Raw genomic sequence first — 23076 nt, 5'->3', positions numbered from 1 at the left:
CTGTGATCTGTCCTTAACTTCAGGTACTACTGCTCTCAACATGGAGCACATTCTGCTTCATGCTGGGAACTGTAGTATCTGCATTAAGAGACAGATCGCAGCGGGTGTCACTTCTGACACCCGATGCGATCGTCCTGTATAATGTATAGATGCAGGCGGCCGGCCTCTCTTCTCTGGTCCCACTGTAGTATGAGTATATCATATTTTCTGCAGAGAGCTGTGATTAGCTGGTTCCATCTGTCCAATCACAGCTCTCTGTGGGAAATATGAATAAGTAATATGAATTCTATTCACATCACTGGCCGGACAGAGTATAGTGCAGAGATGCGAGCGCAGGAGAAAGGCGCTTCATCTCTGCAATAGAAAGGACAATCACATTGGGTATCAGGAGTGACACCCGGAGCGATCTGTCTATTAGTACAGGTACTACAGCTCCCATCATGGAACAGTCTGTTACATGCTGGGAGTAGAAGTACTACCTAAAAAATTAAAAAAATAGAGAAAAAAAGTGAAATACACACACACTTTATTAAACACAATCTAAAAATATGTTACTAATAAAAAAAAATCTAAATTAATTATAAAAAAATTATATTATTTTTGCATTTAAATGGCCTTTTTCTACATGTTTATTATTGTCGGCTACATTTTTAGGTCCCTGCCCGCCCACATAAATTTATCCCTGTTTAAAAATTAACATTAACAGTTTTTGGGGGTTTTTTGTCTTTCAATTTTCGGGAGCTGGCAGGGACCAGAAAATTCAGCGCTCAATATTAAAAATGAATAAGGAGTGCATTTCATAATTTTTTTTTCTAGTTTTCGATCTATATCATAATTTTTTTTATTTTTACTTTCCTTTTTTAGCCCCTTTTTAGCCCCATTTATTTTATCTTTTTGGGCATTTAGATTTGCTGCCATGAATAATTGCGGGTGTCAGAGAGGAGCCGAGGATGGGGACATCATTAATATGTATAATACAGTAGCCCAAAAAAAAAAAGTCTGAGTTTCCCTAATTTACCAAAAATCCATAAATTTACAGAGGTCTATGATGGCGCTTCCTTCTCTTCAGGATGGCTGCTGTCTGGATCCGGGGGATATACGGTTGGTGATCATATAGCTCTGCCTGGAGAAGGGTGTGACTCTTTGTTCTATATCTGTTTTGCTTTTTGTATTTTTTTGTAGTTGGGGAGAGTTGCCATTTGGTCCAATTTTTTCAAGTCAATGCAAGTGTGCTGATATGGTGATAGGAGATTGGTAAGGTAAAGTTAGGTATTGACGATGCTAGGTACAGCTATACTGCCAGTCTAGCAGTATCCATTGGTAATGTAGCTACATGTTTATTTTATGCTCTTCAACTGAATATTTGATACCTGTCATTGCCTGTAACTGGATAAATGCCCTTTATAATATGACCAGTTTATTCAGGCCTGTCGCTACAGGCCAGGCAAACCAAGCAATTTCCTGGGGCCCGAGCTGGCCCGGGCCCCCGAGCAGAGCCGTCCTCCTGCTCCTATCCTGGTTATGCAGCTCGCCCTGTCGGCCGGCTGGGCCAGCAGTGCGAGAGCCTGGAGCAGGTGGCAGGGACTAAATTTCAGATCCCTCTCAAGGTGTTGGGCCTCTACAAAATGTTTTGCTATCGGTAGGTCTGTATGCCGTTTCTGGATACTATACCGGTGTTGGTTCATCCAGGTCTTGAAGTCCAATGTGGTCTCCCCTACATAGAGGAGACCACATGGGCACATCAAGACATAAATCACATAATCTGATGTACAAGTTAAGTAATTATTTATTTGATAGTTTTTACTAGAATGTGGGTGAACGAAGGAAGAGCCTTTCTTCATGTAGTCGCAGTTGACACATTGTGAGTAGGAGCCCCTACACCTGACCAACAGGTATCGCTGCAAAGGCATTCTCAAAGAGACATCAGATTTTACCATACTGCCTAACTAAAATGTGGGGGAACTACAACTTAATGTGGGGGAACTATACTGCCAACCGAATGTGGGGGAACTACAACCTGATGTGAGGGAAACTATACTGCTAATGTGGGGGGAACTATAATGCCAGCCTAATGTGGGGGAACTATACTGCCAACCTAATGTGGGGGAACTATGCTCCAACATAAGTGGGGTAACTATACTGCCAACCTAATGTGCGGGAACTATTCTGACAACCTAATGTGGAGGGAACTATGCTGACAACCTAATGTGGGGGAACTATGCTGCCAACCTAAGTGGGGTAACTATGCTGACAACCTAATGTGGGGGGAACAATACTGCCAACCTAATGTGGGGGAACTATGCTGGCAACCTAATGTGGGGGGAACTATGCTGCCTACCTAGTCTGGGGGAACTATGCTGACAGCCTAGTGTAGGGAAACAATGGTAAGGTACCATATGGCAGTAGAGGGGTAGTCTTATACGGCGAGTATATCCCATATTCTATATTTTAACTGTAAAAGTTGGGAGTCATCTCATATTCCCAGTCGTCTTATATGCTGGAAAATATGGTAATGTATTTTAATATTGTGTTTAATAAAGTGTGTGTGTATGTGTGTTTCACTTTATTTTCTCTACTTTTTAAATTTTTTAGGTATTACTACTACTCCCAGCATGGAACAGACTGTTCCATGATGGGAGCTGTAGTACCTGTACTAACAGACAGATCACAGCAGATATCACTCCTGACACCCGATGTGATTGTCCTTTCCATTGCAGAGATGGAGCTGCTTTCTCCTGCACTCGCATCTCTGCACTATACTCCGGCCGGCCAGTGATGTGAATAGAATTCACATCACTTATTCATATTTCCCGCAGACGTCATATTTGCACTGACGTCAGCGCCGCTTATGAGTATTCATCCCTCCTCCCTCCAGTTAGGAGCAGCGAAGAGAGGGAGAGCTGGAGGGAGGGGGGATGAATATTCATAAGCGGCGCTGACGTCAGTGTTAGTTAACCTGCAGAAGCCCCGCCCGTGCCAGTTACAGCAAGATATACACATAGAATAAAACTACAATTGTGGGTGAATGGCCGGGCGAATCCGGGTAAGGTAGGGCTAGTTTTAATCAGCATCTCAAATACTATCCACCAGTACTGTGGATAGTGCGGGAGAAAATATCTGACAGTTTTCCTTTGACCCCTTAAGGACCCAGCCAATTTTCACTGTAGGACCCGGCCATTTTTTGAACATCTGACCACTTTGACTTTAAGCATTAATAACTCTGGGAGGCTTTTGTAAAATTTTGTCGATACTTGCATTGTTTCTTGGTGAAAAATTCCAAAATTTGATGAAAAATTTGAAAATTTAACATTTTTTTTTATTTGAAGCTCTCTGCTTATAAGGAAAATGAATATTCCAAATAAATTATATATTGATTCACATATACAACATGTCTACTTTATGATTGCATCATAAAGTTGACATGTTTTTACTTTTGGAAGACATCAGAGGGCTTCAAAGTATAGCAGCAATTTTTCACAAAATTTTCAAAATCGAAATTTTTTAGGGACCAGTTCTGTTTTGAAGTGGATTTGAAGGGGCTTCATATTAGAAATGCCCCACAAATGACCCCAATATAAAAACTGCACCCCTCAAAATATTCAAAGCAACATTCTAAAGGTTTGTTAACCCTTTAGGTGTTTCACAGGAAAAGCAGCAAATTGAAGGTGAAAATTCAAAATTTAAATTTTTTACACTGGCATGTTCTTGTAGACCCAGTTTTTTAATTTTTACAAGGGGTAAAAGGAGAGAAATCTTCCTAAAATGTGTAACCCAATTTCTCTCGAGTAAGGAAATACCTCATGTGTATGTCAAGTGTTCGGCGGGTATACTAGAGGGCTCAGAAGGGAAGGAGCGACAGAGGGATTTTGGAGAGTGAGTTTTTCTGAAATGGTTTTGGGGGGGCATGTTGCATTTAGGAAACCCCTATGGTGCCAGAACAGCAAAAAAAAAAACACATGGCATACTATTTTGGAACCAACACCCCTCAAGGAATGTAACAAGGGGTCCAGTGAGCCTTAAAACCACCCAAAGGGGTTTCCCCACTTTTCGTTAAAGTTGGATGTGTAAATTATTTTTTTTCCACTAAAATGCTAGTTCCCCCAAATTTTTTATTTTTACAAGGGTTAATAGGAGAAAATGCCCCTCAAAATGTGTAACCCCATCTCTTCTGAGTATGGAAAAACCACATATGTGGATTTCAAGTGCTCTGCTGGCGCACTACAATGCTCAGAAGAGAAGGAGTCATATTTGGCTTTTGCAAATCACATTTTGCTGAAATGGTTTTGGGGGGCATGTCCCATTTAGGAAGCCCCTATGGTACCAGGACAGCAAAAAAAAAAAAAAACACATGGCATACTATTTTGGAAACTACACCCCTCAAGGAACGTAACCAGAGGTACAGTGAGCCTAAACACCCCACAGGTGTTTCACGACTTTTCGTTAAATTGGATGTGTAAATGAATTTTTTTATTTTTTCACTAAATTGCTAGTTTTCCCCCAAATTTTACATTTTTACAAGGGGTAATAGGAGAAAATGCCCCCCAAAATATGTAACCCCATCTCTTCTGAGTATGGAAACACCACATATGTGGATGTCAAGTGCTCTGCTGGCGCACTACAATGCTCAGAAGAGAAGGAGTCATATTTGGCTTTTGCAAATCAAATTTTGCTGAAATGGTTTTGGGGGGGCATGTCCCATTTAGGAAGCCCCTATGGTGCCAGGACAGCAAAAAATAACCCACATGGCATACTATTTTGGAAACTACACCCCTCAAGAAACGTAACAAGGGGTACAGTGAGCCTTAACACCCCACAGGTGTTTCACGACTTTTCGTTAAAGTTGGATGTGTAAATGAATTTTTTTAATTTTTTTTACTAAAATGCTGGTTTCACCCGAAATTTTACTTTTTTTTTTTACAAGGGGTAATAGGAGAAAATGCCCCCTAAAATTTGTAACCCTATCTCTTCTGAGTATGGAAATACCCTATGTGTGGACGTAGAGTGCACTGCAGATGCATTACAATGCTCAGAAGAGAAGGAGTCACATTTGCAAATTTTGCAGAAATGGGGGGGGGGCATGCCCCATTTAGGAAGCCCCTATGGTGCCAGAACAGCAAAAAAAAAAAAAAAAAACACATGGCCTACTATTTTGGAAACTACACCCCTCAAGGAACGTAACAAGGGGTACAGTGAGCCATAACACCCCACAGGTGTTTGACGACTTTGAATGTGTAGATTAAAATTTTTTTTTTACTAAAATGCTGTTTTTCCTAAAATTTTCCCCAAAATGTGTAACCCCATCTCTTCCAAGTATGGAAATACCCCATGTGTGGACGTCAAGGGCTCTGCTGGCGCATTACAATGCTCAGAAGAGAAGGAGTCACATTTTGCTGAAATGGGTGGGGGCATGTCACATTTAGTGGCAGAACAGCAAAAAAAAAATTTATTTGTAAGTACATTTCTTTGGAGAAAGGACATACCTCATATCTGGGCGTAGATCGGCTCTGCTTACTGGTCACGGAGGAGCAGGAGGGCAGTCAGGGGCTTGGCTTCTAGACAGCTGCCTATGGAGCCAGAACAGTGGGACCCCCCCTCAAGGGGCATTACATGGGGTACACTAATAACTAACAAGGGGTACAGTGGGACATAAAAGGATAAAACAGGTTATGTTCCCAGAATAATGACCCAGAGCATAGCCAAAACTAAAAAATATGCCCACCCCAAACCCTATGCTCTGAATCATCATTCGGGGAATGTGATGTGTGTGGCCGTCCCTAACCTGTTGCCTCAAATACGCACCCCACTCAGGTGGAGAGAGAGCGCTGCGTATTTGAGGCAACATAAAAAGTCACGGATGATAGTGACTCAGTGACCCATGACCTGTTTTTTTTAATACCCCCAGAGGTCTTATGAGTTTTTTTTTTTTTTTTTTTTTTTTTTTATGAAATAGTTTTTTGGGGCAATTTACTGGTTTATTTGGTTAAAATTTGGAATGTACTCTGGACTTGGTACATTGGGGTCAAATTATGGAAAATTAAAATGAAAAGGGAAAATTTAGTACTCCATGGAAGTGTGATACTCCCTGAAGCAATCCTTAATGCAGAGGCCCGAATGATCGGGGCAAGTGTCACATTGATAGGTGGTGTCCTTCCGAATCCCCCTCCATTGACACACTCTACATTTTTTCTGGGATCGTCCCTTCTTTCCAGTGCGGGGGACTTCACCTGGAAAGTATTGGCCTGGGACAATCCTGGCACCTATAACTCCAGTTTCTTGGGAAGTCCGGCCTGCTCTTTCCCGGTCAGCAAAGATCAGGACCTTTAGGACTTCTTCTTGGAACTGGAGGTATGTCCCTGTGTTGCCAGCGTTCTGGTACAGTACAAAAGAGTTGTACATGGCAACCTGTACCATGTAGACCGCAACTTTTTTGTACCATACACAAGTTTTCCGCATGGCCATGTATGGCTTGAGGACTTGATCAGAAAGATCAACTCCCCCATATACTGATTGTAGTCCAGAATACAATCAGGCTTGAGGACCGTTGTTGTGGTACCTCGCACAGGGACAGGTGAGCTGCCGTTAGCATGAATAGTGGTCAGCATAAATAAGGACATCCCTCTTATCCTTATACTTGACGAGCAACAGGTTTTCATAGGTAAGGGCACGGGACTCACCCTTGGGAATAGGTGTCTGGATCTAATTTAGAGGGAGGCCTCTCTGGTTTCTCCGCACGGTCCCACAAGCGGACGTGGATCTGGTGGCAAGGGATGTGAACAGAGGAATGCTGGTATAAAAGTTGTCCACGTACACGTGGTAACCCTTATCCAGCAATGGTGCATAAGATCCCAAATGATTTTCCCGCTAACACCCAGAGTGGGGGAACAATCTGGGGGTTCAATACGGGAATCTCGTCCCTCATACACTCTAAACTTGAGAGTGTACCCGGAGGTACTCTCACAAAGTTTATAGAGCTTCACGCCATACCACGCCCGCTTCGAGGGAATATACTGGCGGAAGATGAGTCTCCCCTTAAAACTGATAAGAGACTCAACCGGGAGCTCCCTAAGTGGTACAAAAATTTGGCCCCAAAGTGATCGATGACCAGCCTCTCTTTGTAAAGCCGGTCATAGGTGGGATCACCTCGGGGTGGACATGCCTCATTATCTGCATAATGAAGGCATTTCCAAATAGCCTTGAACCGCTTACGTGTCATGGCCATACTGTACAGCGGGGTCTGGTATAGGATGTCCCCGCTCCAGTACTGCCTGACACTGGGCTTTTTGACCAGGCCCATATGCAGCAAGAGGCCCCAAAATGTCCTCATTTCTGCTGCACTGATGGCATACCATTCATTTGACCTGGCCAAAAAAGAATCTGAGTGGTGGGCGATGAACTGCCTGGCGTACAGATTTGTCTGCTCCACCATTAGATTGACCAAGCGGTCACTGAAAAAATTACTGAAATAGTCAAATTCAGTGAACCCAGCCGTGTCAATCCGGATTCCGGAGTCACCAACAAACTCCGGAATCGGTGGCTGATAACCCTCTGGGGGTCTCCAGATAGGTTCACCGGAAGGGAGCTCTGGTAAAATCGCCTGGGGGGTCGGACTCCTAGTACGAGCGGCATCACCACTCGCACTAGTGCCAGCCACTGGGGCACTTTCATGGGGCCTCACTTGGCGGTGTCTCTGTCGCCTTCTGGGGGGCTCAGCATCACTACTAGATGATGAGGAGGACAAGGAAGAACACAGGAATGTTGGATCTTCCTCGTCCTCACTGGCAGATTTGGATTCGGAGGCAAGTAAGGCGTATGCCTCTGCTGCCGAAAATGCCCGGCGAGCCATCGCCTTTTATCTACGGTGGAGGGGGGGTGGTGGCGGGGGAGTGTGTAGTGAGTGCTTGGTGTAACTATGTATAACGGTGTGTGATTAGAAATCACACACCGTTATATGGGCAAAAAAAGAAAAACCCGCTGCGAACAAAAAAAAGGGGGGGGGGGGGCAAATCGCAGCACCCTGAACCCCTAATAGGGCCCGGGTCATGCTAAAAAAATGTGGCGTACTCTTGAGCCCTATTAGGGGGTCAGGGGGGGGGGTTTACTTTACTACATGGATTTCCCTACCTTTCCCTCTGGTGGATTCTGTCCCTGATCTAGGGGATCTTCGGGTCTCCTGAGGTGATCCGATGGGTGCAGGGGGGGGGGGGGGGGGTCCCTGGCTCCTCTTGCAGCTCTGACTGCTGACTGAACCCAGCTAACGGTCAGCGCTGCAGAGGATTCCATTTAACCCCTCCTCTGCCGGCTGCTATTGGCTGGATGAACGTCCAGCCAATAGCAGCTCTCCTGTGGGGGTGGCGAAATCGCCACCTACCCATAGATACAGTAGGTGATAGGGGGTATATTCTACACCCCCGATCACCTTGTATCTCCGGGTCATCGGGTCACACGTGACCCGTAAGACCCGGAATTGCGCAAATCGCAACTGTGATTCCACTTGCGATTTGCGCCGATCGCCAACATGGGGGGGTCTGATGACCCCCCTCGGCATTTGTGCGGGGTGCCTGCTGATTGATATCAGCAGTCACCCCAGTCCAATCCCTGCCCGGTGCACGGCAGGGACCAAAATTCCCACAGGCGTACCTGTATGCCCTGGGTCCTTAAGACCCAGGTACAGAAGGCGTATGCATACGCCCTAGGTCCTGTACGGGTTAAGGCAGCCCTTGCAACTGCTAGGCTAGGGGGGCACAGAAAGAAGAACACTTAAATTACTGTTACCCATCCTCATCAGATGAAAAAGGTAGCAAACAGGAAAAAGTTAAAACAGCACAAGGGTCACAGTCTTCTCTCCTACAAGACATGCAAAAATTAAATTGGACAGGTGGTAAGTTCTTCTGTGTTGGGAGTTTGATATAGATTTTTAGCTGAATCTTCCCCTTGTAGATAGGTTCCTTGAATTAAAGCGGTACTCCAATGGAAATAAAAAAAAAATGATATCAACTGGCTCCAGAAAGTTAAACAGATCTGTAAATGACATTTATTCAAATTGTTTTAATCCATCAAGTAGTTATCAGCTGCTGTATACTACAGAGGAAGTTGAGTTGTTCTTATCTGCCTGACCACATTGCTCTCTGCTGACGCCTCTATCTGTGTCAGGAACTGTCCAGAGCAGGAGCAAATCACCTTGGAAAACCTTTCCTGCTCAGTACAGTTCCTGACATGGACAGAGGTGTCAGCAGAGAGCACTGTGGTCAGGCAAATAAGAACAACTCAACTTCCTCTGTAGTATAAAGCAGCTGATAAGTACTGAAGGATTTAGATTTTTTAATAGAAGTAATTTACAAATCTCTTTGACTTTCTGGCACCAGTTGATCTGAAAAAAATTGTTTTCCACCGGAAAGCATATTTATTTATCTACATAGAGGAATTGTCCCCAAATTTGTGTGCAACCATAGATGTTCAGTGTTTATGATAACTCGATAATACCTTTCTGATTTACACAGGGACATCACTGTCTATCTATAATGCTCTGCCGTTATAAAATTAAGTTGTAAATATAATAATAATAATGTCTAATTTTCGGCACAGTCTCCCATGACATATTATCACTCTCATGTATTTTATTTTCTAGATGACTGGATTTTTCCTGACAGTTTCCAAGATGTATCCAAACTGTCTGACACTCTACATCAAACATACATCGGCAATTTATGTGAGCAGTTGGCAGGTAACAGCGAAACTGACACGGTCTATCCTGAAGAAAGGACCCCCGGGGACCCCGACAACATTTTCAGTTTCTCTTCAATGTCTGGCTCAGTGCATCATGGGAAACTTCAGGGTCAGTCATTTGACAGGGATACAGTCTCTCTGGAAGGCTTGGAACATGACAGACGCGGGGCACGGATGGAAGATGATTTCTATGGAAGTGACAACAGCATTGAGGTAATATTCACTTATAAAGTGCCAATCAGAAAAGGTCATTTCTGCTTTTGTGCAACGATCTGCAGCAGGATATATGTTTGTTCTTGGTATGATACTTATCAGTGCAAAAATAATGATAACATTTCGCATTGACAGGTATGGAAATAATATTTGTATAAATATCACCTTCTAGTGATTATAGAGCTATGAGCGAGGCTTCGTAGGCACAACACATCTCTTCTTGTAGAAGCAGCCTGTCACACATCACGTTTGTAGAAAGTTTCTCCCTCTATGTCACCACTATCTGACAAGAAGTGCTCCCTTTTACAAAGAAAAGGTTATTCAGAAGCTGCAGTTTATATTATAAAGTTGTGTGCAAAACCTAACACCACAGAGCATGATAATACAAACTGTACCTAAGGATAGGAGATAAGATGTCTGATCGCAGGGGTCCCGCCGATTGGGACTCCTGCAATCTCCCTGCTGCACCTGGCGTTCGTTTAGAGCGTTGGATGCAGCGCAAGAGGCTTGCGATGTCGCGGCCACGCCCCCTCAATGCAAGTGTATGGGAGGGGCGTGGCGGATGCCACTCTCCCTACAATAGACGTGCATTGAGAGGGCGTGGCCGTGACATCACAAGCGGTTCGTGGTCGTGACATCACGATCCTCTGCCCCACATCGCCAGTCATCCGGCACGAAGCAAAGTTTGCTCCGTGCACTGGATGTCTGGGGTGCCGCAGCCAAGATTGCGAGGGTCCCCAGCGGTTGGACCCCAGCGATCAGACATCTTATCCCCTATGCTTTGGATAGGGGATAAGATGTCTAGGGACGGAGTACCCCTTTAAGGTGGAAAGATTTCCCCATTCACACTACAAAACCTTTGCTTTGATATTCTGGTGGAAATTCTGTCTACTGTGGGCACCGAATAAATCAAGTAGCACTAGGACCGCTTAGGCATGCGCTGTCTCCATAGAGGGTAATGCAATTACAGAATCCGCTAAAAGAATGAAAATTACAATGGAAGGCTGCTGCTCCAGAGTTTCTCCGTTTAGAAATTTTGTACTGTGAACTTAGCCTTAGAGCTCATTCACACTATGGAAATTCTGTGCGGATTTCACTTGCAGTAGCCACCCATTTATCTCAATGTCCCATAGAAGAACTTCTGAAGAGGAATTGGATTCCAGCAGAAGATTGAATGTGTTGAATCTTCCATCAGAATCCGACAGAAAAGTTCTTTTTTTTTTTATGGCACGGTAAACTGCCACGGACATAAGTGCTGGTACTAGGGCATTGTGAATGGTGCGGATCCACTGTGGAAATTCAGGTAGAAAATTCCTCACTGAATTTCCTTAGTGGGAACATACCCTTACTCTTCCAAAAGAGTTGCTGCAACAATGAAACTTTTTATTATATGGAATAATGTACCTCCTATTACAAATTATAAAGAATATTAGAAGCCATCTTGTATTTTCATGACCTGTATAAACACTGGCATACATTAAAGGGGTACTCTGCCCCTAGACATCTTATCCCCTATCCAAAGGATAGGAGATAAGTTGTCTGATCGCGGGGGGCTGCCGCTGGGGACCTCCGTGATCTCACGTGGCTCGTGAAATCACGGCAATGCTCCTCAATGTAAGTCTATGGGGGCGTGACGGCCGTCACGCCCCCTCCCCATAGACTTACATTGAGGGGTGTGGCCATGACATCACAAGCGGGCGTGGCCGTGACATCATGAGCCTCCACCCTGCATCGCCAGTCATCCGGCACGGAATGAAGTTCGCTCCATGCACCGGATGTCTGTGGTGCCGCAGCCGAGATCGCGGGGGTCCCGCCTCTGGATAGGGGATAGAATGTCTAGAAGTGGAGTACCCCGTTAAAGACAAGGGAACCATTGCAAACGTCAAAATGGGCCCTCATTATGGTGCTAGGTTTTGCTAGACAAAAAGCCTGATACTTCTTTCCATTCTACACACTTTCTGTGACCCCTGGATCCTTTCTCAACCCTTATTCAAAACTGTGCAATTTCTATGGAGAAGTCCTGCATAGGTTCTTACCAACCACAAGCAAAGGTGACAGGACTAACCAGGACGGTGCCCTCTCTCCAGGGCCTCATATCAGCTTCATTCTCTGCATCTATGGTATAAATGTACCCAGCCTGCAGTCTTCTGCTTCTACATTGTCACAGAGCTCATCGATGGCAGTGGGTTTATTATCCCATTTATAAGTACATTATGTAAAACCCAAGATGTAGAATGACAACAATATTAAAGAATGCACAATAGCAACTCATATACATAACAGCTTATTACAGGGAATGTCTAGTAATCTGGTAAAACCGATCTACCAGCTGCCTTCTGTAATGAGAAATTACTGAGGGAGACTAATACAATGACACATTCTTTGTGTGTCCTATAATAGCTTCTAATGTCAGATGTTACATATACAGCCTTCGGCATTCCAGGAGTATGATAAGGAACATTTGCGCAGATGAGTATTGCTAAGAGCGTATTCATTGATCCAGCTCTGCAGATACACTATTAGAAATGTTGCAATTTTTTACATCATATTTTAGTTAGAAAAGCTATTCAACGTTTGTTATTTGTAAATAGAGTACAGCGCCTTTACATGATCAATATACACTTCTAGAAATTATATTTATGTAGAGGTAGTTATAAAGCAGATAATACAGTAGAATACTTACATTTAACAGTTTCTACCATGTTCAAGCTGGACCGTACTGGTTTAGTAATAAGTGGTACTTTCGGTATTTTGGCAAAGCCAGTGTGACCAGTTAATATGTCCACAGTAACAAACAGCGACACCTTTGTCCATTACCTGTGTCTATTTTTGCAGCTTAGTCCCATTTACTTGAACTTGAGTCAGATAGTGTGGCAAAAGGTAATTTATGACAGTAAGGCTGTTTTCACAAGGACATAAAACGGCCACATTTTTGCAAATCTAAATTTTTGCCCCACCGTGGCCGCATGTCTAATGACAGCCATCAGACCCAAAGTTAGGCCAGGACTTGTGGTAGTAATACAGATGCAAAACCGTGGCCATATCATAAGTGGGTGAAACCAGTCTTACATAAAATGGAGTTGTTTAAATTTAAAGTTGTTATATTCATTAAAAGACAAAATATTATCTGATGCCTACCTGATGCCTACATACCTCCTGTGGGGACTTAATTGCCTCTAAAACTTAAAGGGGTCGTACAAACTTTGATAAAAAGGTCTGAATTAGGTTCAAACCATGGACTAGAGTCATGGACACCCTATTTGAGAAAAAAAAACACCCTTTTGTATATCTTGTAGAACTTCCTTAGGGTACGCTCACACATACAGGATCCTGTGCAGATTTAATGCGCAGGATTTGTAATTGCAGATTAGAAGCTGTACTCAGTCATTTAGTTTACATTGAACTCTGCAGCAGAAAATCCTGTGCATCAAATCCTGCACATCAAATCTGCATACATGTGAACATACCCTTAAAGGGTATTGCCTTCTTAACAAAGGTAGATAAACTTGTAGGTACAGCATATTAAGTTAAATATTTTTGGAAAATACATTTATTTGGCAAATGTTCTCCTTTCTCCTGATATTCCTGTTCCTTTCCTCCCCTTATTGACAGCTCATTGTCTAGGTTACAGACCACCACTCTCGTGGTCTGGCTACTGTGTATGTCTACATAAATTAATATGTACCAGCCGGACCACCACTTCTATATAATTGCACAAATATTTACCTTGCCCTGCCCTTGTAGTTTAACTACATTAGTTGACAGGAATACCTCTTTAAAACGTTGCAGTCATTTAAAGGGGTACTCCAGAGGAAAATATGTTTGTTTTTTTTAAAATCAACTAGTGTTATAAAGTTAAGGTCACGCCGAGCGCTCTGGGTCCCCGCTCCTCCCCGGAGCGCTCGCAGCGTTTACCTGCTCGCAGCGCCCCGGTCAGACCCGCGGTTCGCATCCCAGCCTGCTTACCCGACCTGTCCTCCGTCTGTCCAGTGCCGGCGCGCGCGGCCCCGCTCCCTAGGGCGCGCGTGTGCCGGCTCTCTGTGATTTAAAGGGCCAGTGCGCCGCTGATTGGCGCCTGGTCCAAATTAGTGATTTCACCTATGCACTGGTCTATATTACCTCACTTCCCCTTCCCTGTATTGCTGGATCTTGTTGCCATTGTGCCAGTGAAAGCGTTCCTTGTATGTCCCAAGCCAGTGTTCCAGACCTCCTGCCGTTGCCCCTGACTACGATCCTTGCTGCCTGCCCTGACCTTCTGCTACGTCCGACCTTGCTCTTGCCTAATCCCTTGTACCGCGCCTATCTCAGCAGTCAGTCGGGGTTGAGTCGCTATTCGGTGGAACGACCTGGGGGTTACCTGCCGCAGCAAGTCCATCCCGCTTTGCGGCGGGCTCTGGTGAATACCAGTAACCCCTTAGACTCCGTTCCCCTGGTACGGCCCACGTCATAACCCCACTGACACAGAGGATCCACCACCAGTATCCTCTCAGTACCCGGATCCTGACAGTTAAACAGATTTGTAAATTACTTCTGTTTAAAAATCTTAATCCTTCCAGTACTTAGCAGCTGCTGTATGCTCCAGAGGAAGTTCTTTTCTTTTGGAATTTATTTTCTGTCTGACCACAGTGCTCTCTACTGGCTCATCTGTCCATTTTAGGAACTGTCCAGAGCAGGATAGGTTTGCAATGGGGATTTGCTCCTACTTTGGAAAGTTCCTGACATGGGCAGAGGTGTCAGCAGAGAGCACTGTGGTCAGACAGAAAGGAAATTCAAAAAGAAAAGAACTTCCTGTGGAGCATGCAACAGCTAATAAGTACCGGAAGGATTACGCTTTTCTAATAGAAGTAATTTACAAATCTGTTTAGATTTCTGGAGCCAGTTGATTTTAAAAAATATTTTTCCACCGGAGTACCCCTTTAAGAAATATTTTCACATTATAGAGGCATCTCAAAAGTTTTGATTGATCGGGGTCTGAGTGTTCACCAATCGATTGAATAGAACAAGAGAAGTGTTCAGCAGAGAAATTATCTCTCCTTATTCTGCTATAGGAGAGCAGGGAGCACTTCTCCTGCCACAGTCCATCAATCGATAGGGGATCTGAGCACCTGGTCCCCAACCAATCAAAATCTACATAATGACAACAATGGAGGCAGGGAGTGAGGAAAGTAAGTAAATGGAACTGAGACCGGACTCTCAGGGTGAGAATACTTGGCACGCTTCGACTCCGGCTTCTGTTCAGGAGATAGCGGGGGTCCAACTGCTGGGACACTTATCCCCTATATTGTGGATAGGGGATAAATTGTGTTTAACTGGACAACTCCATCAAGTTACCGATTTAGAGCAGGTATAGACTATAACCAATTTTCTAGTGACAGAAAACCCCTACCACCTATTATTTTGTGAAGGTAGAAGTTCAAAAAATTACAAATAAGATTTTATATTCATGGTTAGATATCCTTTCTTTCAAGTTAGTAGCCAGCAAAGTTCATAAGAAGTTGATTGTATATTATTTCTAGTTGAATGGCATTATGACACTGTCTTTAAGTCTTAGTGATTGCCAGATTCCTTGTTTCTAAATCCAGTCACAGCTACGGACACTTAGGATTTTGTCTGCCAATTAATCCAGTCAGCAGACTGATTAAATAAATGACTGAATATTTTAAGGTTGATTTCTCTCTAATAAATTCAGTATCATAGGCGACAGCAGTGTGTGATGATTATAACACATTCAGTCTGTATCTTCTACTCACCTCTGATGAACCTGAAATGGACACTAATTTAAAGGGGTATTCCCAGCTAATAAAGTGATGGTAGATTGCATGGAGACATTGGCATGAAACTGCAAGGCCTAAAGAGGCAACTGCCCTGATTCAGCACTCTGACTCTATTACAGTCTTCTGTACAGAGGGGACTGCAGCATAGCATTTTTGCCCTGTGAATCTATCAGTACACAAAGACTGAATGTACTTTGGAGTTTATGGACAAATGCCAGTTCATTTTAAGTATGTAGTCTATTGATGGTAGTGTAGATATGGATTGAGGTTCTTGAGTCCCAGTGCAATATGTTTAATAGGGCCCTCATATCTACTGATGCAGCAAACTTTAAAGCGGTCCAGTCAGCAGGTTTTTAGGGTCTATAGCAAGGGCATGACTGTTTAGGGCTTTTGATCCTAAATCTGTACACCTCTCATTATTTAATTGACCACTTCAGGGCCAAGAAGAGTTCAACAAGATATGCAAATTAAGCTTTGAAACCATTTGGGCACTCCCTTCAGCTGCTAGTGCCCAGGTAAGTTGAGGATTACAGTTCAGCCTATTGGCTGCCAAACGGGGGCGTAGGAGGTTGCCAGAGCATAGAAGTGACATACTTATGAAAGGGTCAAATTGTGCAAGCCTAATTTGCATATATTTCAACTCTGATTCAGGGCCAAAAGCCCTATATAGTAATACTCTTACTTTATATCTTAATGCCCTGCTGACAGGACCACTCAAAATTGACATTCAGCAAATCACATCCCACTGAAAATGTCCATGTGCATTACAACAATAGCGTCAACTTTTGTGGCACAGGAGCTTTTGGGGCCCCCCGGACATAAGGCCCCAGGTACAGCTGCTTCCTCTGCACCTCCTGCTCTATAGTTCAACCCCAAGTGGTGGCCAAAGAGAGACTTGGGTGCTACATGGGGCTTGTAATCTTCTTTCTTGCATCTCCTGGCTTTTCAACTCAATGTGTTCTTCTGCCATACAGTACTTCTGCTCTGATAAAATACATCAATCATACAGTAGAGCACTTCGGGACCGCCATACTCCTCTCGGACTGTTCCTGACTGTCCAAAAAAGTAATTTCAAGACAACGCCATAGATTACTCAAAAAAGGTTTGGCTGCATTACAAATATAGATACCATTTACATTGTGCAAAGTTTAATAGGGTTATGTAATTTGACAGTTGCACTTTAAGGTCACTTTAGGATTGCTTAGTGTCACGATTCGGCTTACAGGTTGTGGATCCACTGTGTCAGCGAGGGATTGGCGTGGACCGTGCCGGTGGACCGGTTCTAAGTGGCTACTGGTGTTCACCAGAGCCCGCCGCAAAGCGGGATGGTCTTGCTGCGGCGGTAGCAACCAGGTCGTATCCACTAGCAACGACTCAACCTCGCTGACTGCTGAGAAGGCGTGGGACAGAAGGACTAGGCAGAGGCAAGGTCAGACGTAGCAGAAGGTCGGGGCAGGCGGCAAGGTTCGTAGTCAATATGGATAGCAGGAGATCAGGTAACACAGGCTTGGACAACACTAAACGCTTTCACTGGCACAAGGCAACAAGATCCGGCAAGGGAGTGCAGGGGAAGTGAGATATTATAGCCAGGGAGCAGGTGGAAGCTAATCAGGCTAATTGGGCCAGGCACCAATCATTGGTGCACTGGCCCTTTAAGTCTCAGAGAGCTGGCGCGCGCGCCCTAGAGAGCGGAGCCGCGAGCGCCAGCACATGACAGCCGGGGACCGGGACGGGTAAGTGACTTGGGATGCGATTCGCGAGCGGGCGCGTCCCGCTATGCGAATCGCATCCCCGCCGGCAATGTCAGTGCAGCGCTCCCGGTCAGCGGGTCTGACCGGGGCGCTGCAGGGAGAGAGACACCGTGAGCGCTCCGGGGAGGAGCAGGGACCTGGAGCGCTCGGCGTAACAGTACCCCCCCCCCTTAGGTCTCCCCCTTTCTTTGTCCGGCAACAGCTTCACATGGGACGAGGACACCGGGAGTGATTGTAGGGTTTCCTCAAAGGCAGGCAGTACAGCAGGAGTGGGAATGGGGAGGGAGGGCAGAGGGTGAAGCTTGGCACGGGGTAGGGTGTCACCAGGACGGGGGCCATGAGGAGGCAAGGCACAGTCCTGATAAGCCTTGGGGGAACCAGGTGTAGGAGGAGGCACTGAGGCTTGCCTGACGGGACTGAGAGGGGAGGAGAGGCATTTCTTGTGGCAAGCAGAGCCCCAGTTCTTGATCTCCCCGGTGGTCCAGTCAAGGGTGGGAGAATGAAACTGGAGCCATGGCAGACCGAGGAGGACTTCAGAGGTGCAGTTGGGAAGGACGAAAAATTCAATCATTTCATGATTGGGTCCAATGCACATTAAGAGGGGTTTTGTGCGGTAACGCACGGTGCAATCCAATCTAACTCCGTTGACCGCGGAAATGTAGAGCGGCTTGACGAGACGGGTCACCGGGATGCAGAACTTATTCACCAAAGAATCCAGAATAAAATTCCCAGAGGCACCAGAGTCCAAGCAGGCCACGGCTGAGAGGGAGGAGTTGGCAGAAGGAGAAATCCGCACGGGCACCGTGAGACGTGGAGAAGCAGACTTCGTACCAAGAGACGCCACACCCACGTGAGCTGGGTGCGTGCGTTTCCTAGACGTGGAGGATGAATTGGGCAATCCACCAAGAAATGTTCGGTACTGGCACAGTACAGACAAAGATTTTCCTCCCTACGGCGATTCCTCTCTTCCTGGGTCAGGCGAGACCGATCCACTTGCATGGCCTCCTCGGCGGGAGGCACAGGCGTAGATTGCAAAGGATACTGTGGGAGAGTTGCCCAGAGATCTAGGTCTTTTTCCTGGCGGAGCTCCTGGTGTCTCTCAGAAAAACGCATGTCAATTCGGGTGGCCAAATGAATAAGTTCTTGCAGGGTGGCAGGAATCTCTCGTGTGGCCAGCACATCCTTGATGTTACTGGATATGCCTTTTTTAAAGGTCGCACAGAGAGCCTCGTTATTCCAAGATAATTCGGAAGTGAGAGTACGAAATTGGATGGCGTACTCGCCTACTGAAAAATTACCCTGGAGCAGGTTCAGCAGGGCAGTCTCGGCAGAAGAAGCTCGGGCTGGTTCCTCGAAGACACTACGGACTTCAGCGAAGAAGGACTGGACTGTGGCTGTGGCAGGATCATTGCGGTCCCAGAGCGGTGTGGCCCAAGACAAGGCCTTTCCAGAAAGAAGGCTCACTACGAACGCCACCTTAGACCGTTCTGTAGGAAATAGGTCCGACAACATCTCCATATGTAGGGAACATTGAGATAAGAATCCACGGCAGAGTCTAGAGTCCCCATCAAATTTGTCCGGCAGGGACAAGCGGAGGCTAGGAGCGGCCACTCGCTGCGGAGGAGGTGCAGGAGCTGGCGGAGGAGATGGTTGCTGCTGTAGCAGTGGCAGAAGTTGCTGTAACGTGGCGGTCAACTGCGACAGCTGCTGTCCTTGTTAGGCAATTTGCTGCGATTGCTGAGCGACCACCGTGGTAAGGTCAGCGAGACTTGGCAGCGGCACCTCAGCGGGATCCATGGCCGGATCTACTGTCACGATTCGGCTTACAGGTTGTGGATCCACTGTGTCAGCGAGGGATTGGCGTGGACCGTGCCGGTGGACCGGTTCTAAGTGGCTACTGGTTCACCAGAGCCCGCCGCAAAGCGGGATGGTCTTGCTGCGGCGGTAGCAACCAGGTCGTATCCACTAGCAACGGCTCAACCTCGCTGACTGCTGAGAAGGCGTGGGACAGAAGGACTAGGCAGAGGCAAGGTCAGACGTAGCAGAAGGTCGGGGCAGGCGGCAAGGTTCGTAGTCAATATGGATAGCAGGAGATCAGGTAACACAGGCTTGGACAACACTAAACGCTTTCACTGGCACAAGGCAACAAGATCCGACAAGGGAGTGCAGGGGAAGTGAGGTATTATAGCCAGGGAGCAGGTGGAAGCTAATCAGGCTAATTGGGCCAGGCACCAATCATTGGTGCACTGGCCCTTTAAGTCTCAGAGAGCTGGCGCGCGCGCGCCCATGAGAGCGGAGCCGGGCGCGCCAGCACATGACAGCCGGGGACCGGGACGGGTAAGTGACTTGGGATGCGATTCGCGAGCGGGCGCGTCCCGCTATGCGAATCGCATCCCCGCCGGCAATGTCAGTGCAGCGCTCCCGGTCAGCGGGTCTGACCGGGGCGCTGCAGGGAGAGAGACGCCGTGAGCGCTCCGGGGAGGAGCAGGGACCCGGAGCGCTCGGCGTAACACTTAGGACTTGCATTTTGCCTTTATTATAGACATAAAGGTAGGCAGACAATGTCATAGAGCAGCGGGAAATGATAGCAGAATGCTTGGATGTATAGGGAGAGGTATAAGCAGTAGAAAGAGGAAAGTATTCATTCCGCTGTACAGAACACTGGTGAGACGTCACTTGGAGTATTGTGCACAGTACTGGAGACCGTATCTCCAGAAGGATATAGATATTTTGGAGAGAGTTCAGAGAAGAGCTACTAAACTAGTTCATGGGTTGTAGGATAAAACTTATCAAGAAAGGTTGAAGGACCTTAAAGCGAAACTGTCGCGAAGAATATGCTTTTGAAGCTGCACACACCGTGCACTAGGGCTTCACAAGCATATTCTAGGCATACATTTGGCTGCTGACAGTTGAACTTTAACATGCATAGTTTGGAGCAAAGATGACAGAGGGAATAGGGCAGGGAATAGGTCCCGCCCCCTCAATGCCTATGTCTATGGGAGGGGGCGTCACCCAACGTGAAATACTATGCATATACGCCTGGTGGGAACGCACCCTAAAGCTTCTGTGGGCAAAAAGGTTGCAAAACAGTTGCATATGCGACTTTTTTGCACCAAACCACAGCAGGAAATAAAATTGTCTAAATCCTTTGATAAATTCCCCCATTGACTATTTATACACAGGCAGTAATTTCAATTTACAAAGTGTGTGAAATTAATATTTTATTGCCAATTGCCTCCTTTGTGTGTCACCTTGTGTGTATGTAACAAGGCTAAACATTCAAGGGTAAACTTTTGATAAAAGCCATTTGGGTGATTTTTGTTATGATTATGATTTAAATATGAGCATTTTGCTTGTGGGTAGGACCCCTTATCTGCTCCCCCTGCAGCTAGTTTGCCCCCTTTAGGTAGGACCCCCCTAAATGCAGTTTGCCCTCTTGAAGGTAGGTGTTAGGATTCAGCAGGCTGGATGTGGATCCTCTGTGTCAGCGAGGGATTGGCGTGGACCGTGTCGGTGGACCGGTTGTAGGTTGCTACTGGTATTCACCAGAGCCCGCCGCAAAGCGGGATGGTCTTGCTGCGGCGGTAGCAACCAGGTCGTATCCACCGGGAACGGCTCATCCTCGCTAACTGCAGAGAAGGCGTGGGACAGAAGGACTAGACAGAGGCAAGGGCAGACATAGCAGAAGGTCGGGGCAGGCAGCAAGGTTCGTAGTCAATGGCGATAGCAAGAGGTCAGGAACACTGGTAAGGCAAACATTATAAACACTTTCTCTGGTACAAGGCAACAAGATCCGGCAAAGCAGTGAAGGGGAAGTGAGGTTTTATGAGCAGGGAGCAGGTGGAGGCTAATTAGACTGATTGGGCCAGGCACCAATCATTGGTGCACTGGCCATTTAAATCCTAGAGAACTGGCACGCGCGCGCCCTAAGGAGCGGAGCCGCACGCGCCAGGACGTGACAGCCGGGGACCGGGACAGGTGAGTGACTTGGGATGCGATTCGCGAGCGGGCGCGTCCCGCTATGTGAATCGCATCCCCGCCGGCAGTGTCAGTGCAGCGCTCCCGGTCAGCGGGTCTGACCAGGGCACTGCAGAGAGAGGAACGCCGCGAGCGCTCCGGGGAGGAGCAGGGACCCGGAGCGCTCGGCGTAACAGTAGGACCCCCGTGTAGGTAGTTTGATCCCAGTATATCATTTCCCCCCCCCCATTGGTAGGACCCCCCCTGAAGTCCCATATGCTAAGTAGCTCAGTCTCACCACCAATATAATAATTTACACAGAAGCAGAGTGATTCAAGTTATTGTGCAGGCAGAAGCATTGAGAATTTCCTCCTTCTCACTAGCACAGAACAATTAGGTGGACATTCTGAGAGGAAATTAAAAGGAACACCAGGGGGCTCCATAACAAACATGTAACCGCTATAACCAGACACAGGAGAATTAAAAAAAAAATATTCCAAATAAAAATATTTTTAGGGATTTATAAGATAACTGTAATCTTTAATTATAGGACAACCTTAATTATAGTAAATGTTCTTTATATTAGTTTACTTAACATTTCTTCATCGTCAAATCATATTTTACCTTTGTGACTAATCTTTGTGTTATTCCTTTACTCTTAAAGACACACTTAATTGGTTCTTTATAAATTATTCAGGTAAAATTCTATTCTGGGTCCCTAGGCAGAAGTAGATCATGTGAGTTAAATTTGAATAAAATGATTCTCATATTTAAAAGAATATTTTTCCAGGTAAAGCCTCTGAGACAGTGGATTTTCATTTTGTAAAATTGCCTGTGTGGGATTTCAGTTAGCGCCTGTCTTTTCATCCCTCTCGATTTGCCTCGTAGACTATTTCTTCTTTATATACTGCTTCACGTGAGATTTCAGACAGGAATTTATTTTATTTTAATTCAAAGCAAGTGCCTCAAAGTAACCTGCTTAAAATCTAAGGAAAGAATGTAACACTTTGACCTAGCTGTTACACATCTAACATTACAAACGCTCATCTAAGGAGAAGGACTTTGTGTTTGCAAATATGGGTTTAAATAAGACAAATGTTTTAAAAAGTGTAGGTGGTAAAACTTAGGCTGGGACAATGCTTGTCAGTTGTGTAGATTGCTTTACCTTTATGGGCTATCCTTAAATTCTCGAAAAGCTGCATTAAAAAGAATTCTTCATACAGTGGTCCCTCAAGTTACAATATTAATTGGTTCCTGGACAACCATTGTATGTTGAAACCATTGTATGTTGAGTCCATAACTCTTGAAAACCTGGTAATTGGTTCTGAAGCCCCAAAATGTCATCCAAAAATAGGAAAAAGTGAGGATTAAAGAAAAATAAGTAGATAACTAATACAGATAAAGCAAATCCTTACATATAAAAGTAAGAAAGATCTTCTGGGAGCTGTAAATCACTGTCTGCGTCAGTGTTTCCCAACAAGGGTGCCTCCAGCTGTTGCAAAACTACAACTCCCAGCATACCCGGACAGCCTTCGGCTGTCCGGGCATGCTGAGAGTTGTAGTTTTGCAACAGCTGGAGGCGCCCTGGTTGGAAAACACTGATCTATGTAGAGGACAGGAGTTTCTTCAGGGTCCTGTACAGTACACGCAATTTCCTA

General features: G+C 45.7%; 1 protein-coding gene across 11 annotated transcripts in view; it reads left to right on the top strand.

Annotated features, from left to right (window-relative positions):
* Positions 1-23076, top strand: part of CFAP20DC (CFAP20 domain containing) — a 512401-nt gene that overhangs the window by 288225 nt on the left and 201100 nt on the right. For all 11 annotated transcript variants that reach the window (XR_008844939.1, XM_056524504.1, XM_056524505.1 and 8 more), the window contains one exon: positions 9626-9936. Coding sequence is in view for 10 of the 11 variants with exons in the window: in XM_056524504.1 (XP_056380479.1) it covers positions 9626-9936 (311 nt within the window). In the remaining variant the exon portion in view is untranslated. The remainder of the gene's footprint in view (positions 1-9625; positions 9937-23076) is intronic.

Source organism: Hyla sarda, chromosome 6 (genome assembly GCF_029499605.1).
Source record: "Hyla sarda isolate aHylSar1 chromosome 6, aHylSar1.hap1, whole genome shotgun sequence".
Taxonomy (NCBI): domain Eukaryota; kingdom Metazoa; phylum Chordata; class Amphibia; order Anura; family Hylidae; genus Hyla; species Hyla sarda.
The sequence above is the reverse complement of the archived record's forward strand: the minus strand, read 5'-3'. Positions and strand labels throughout refer to the sequence as shown.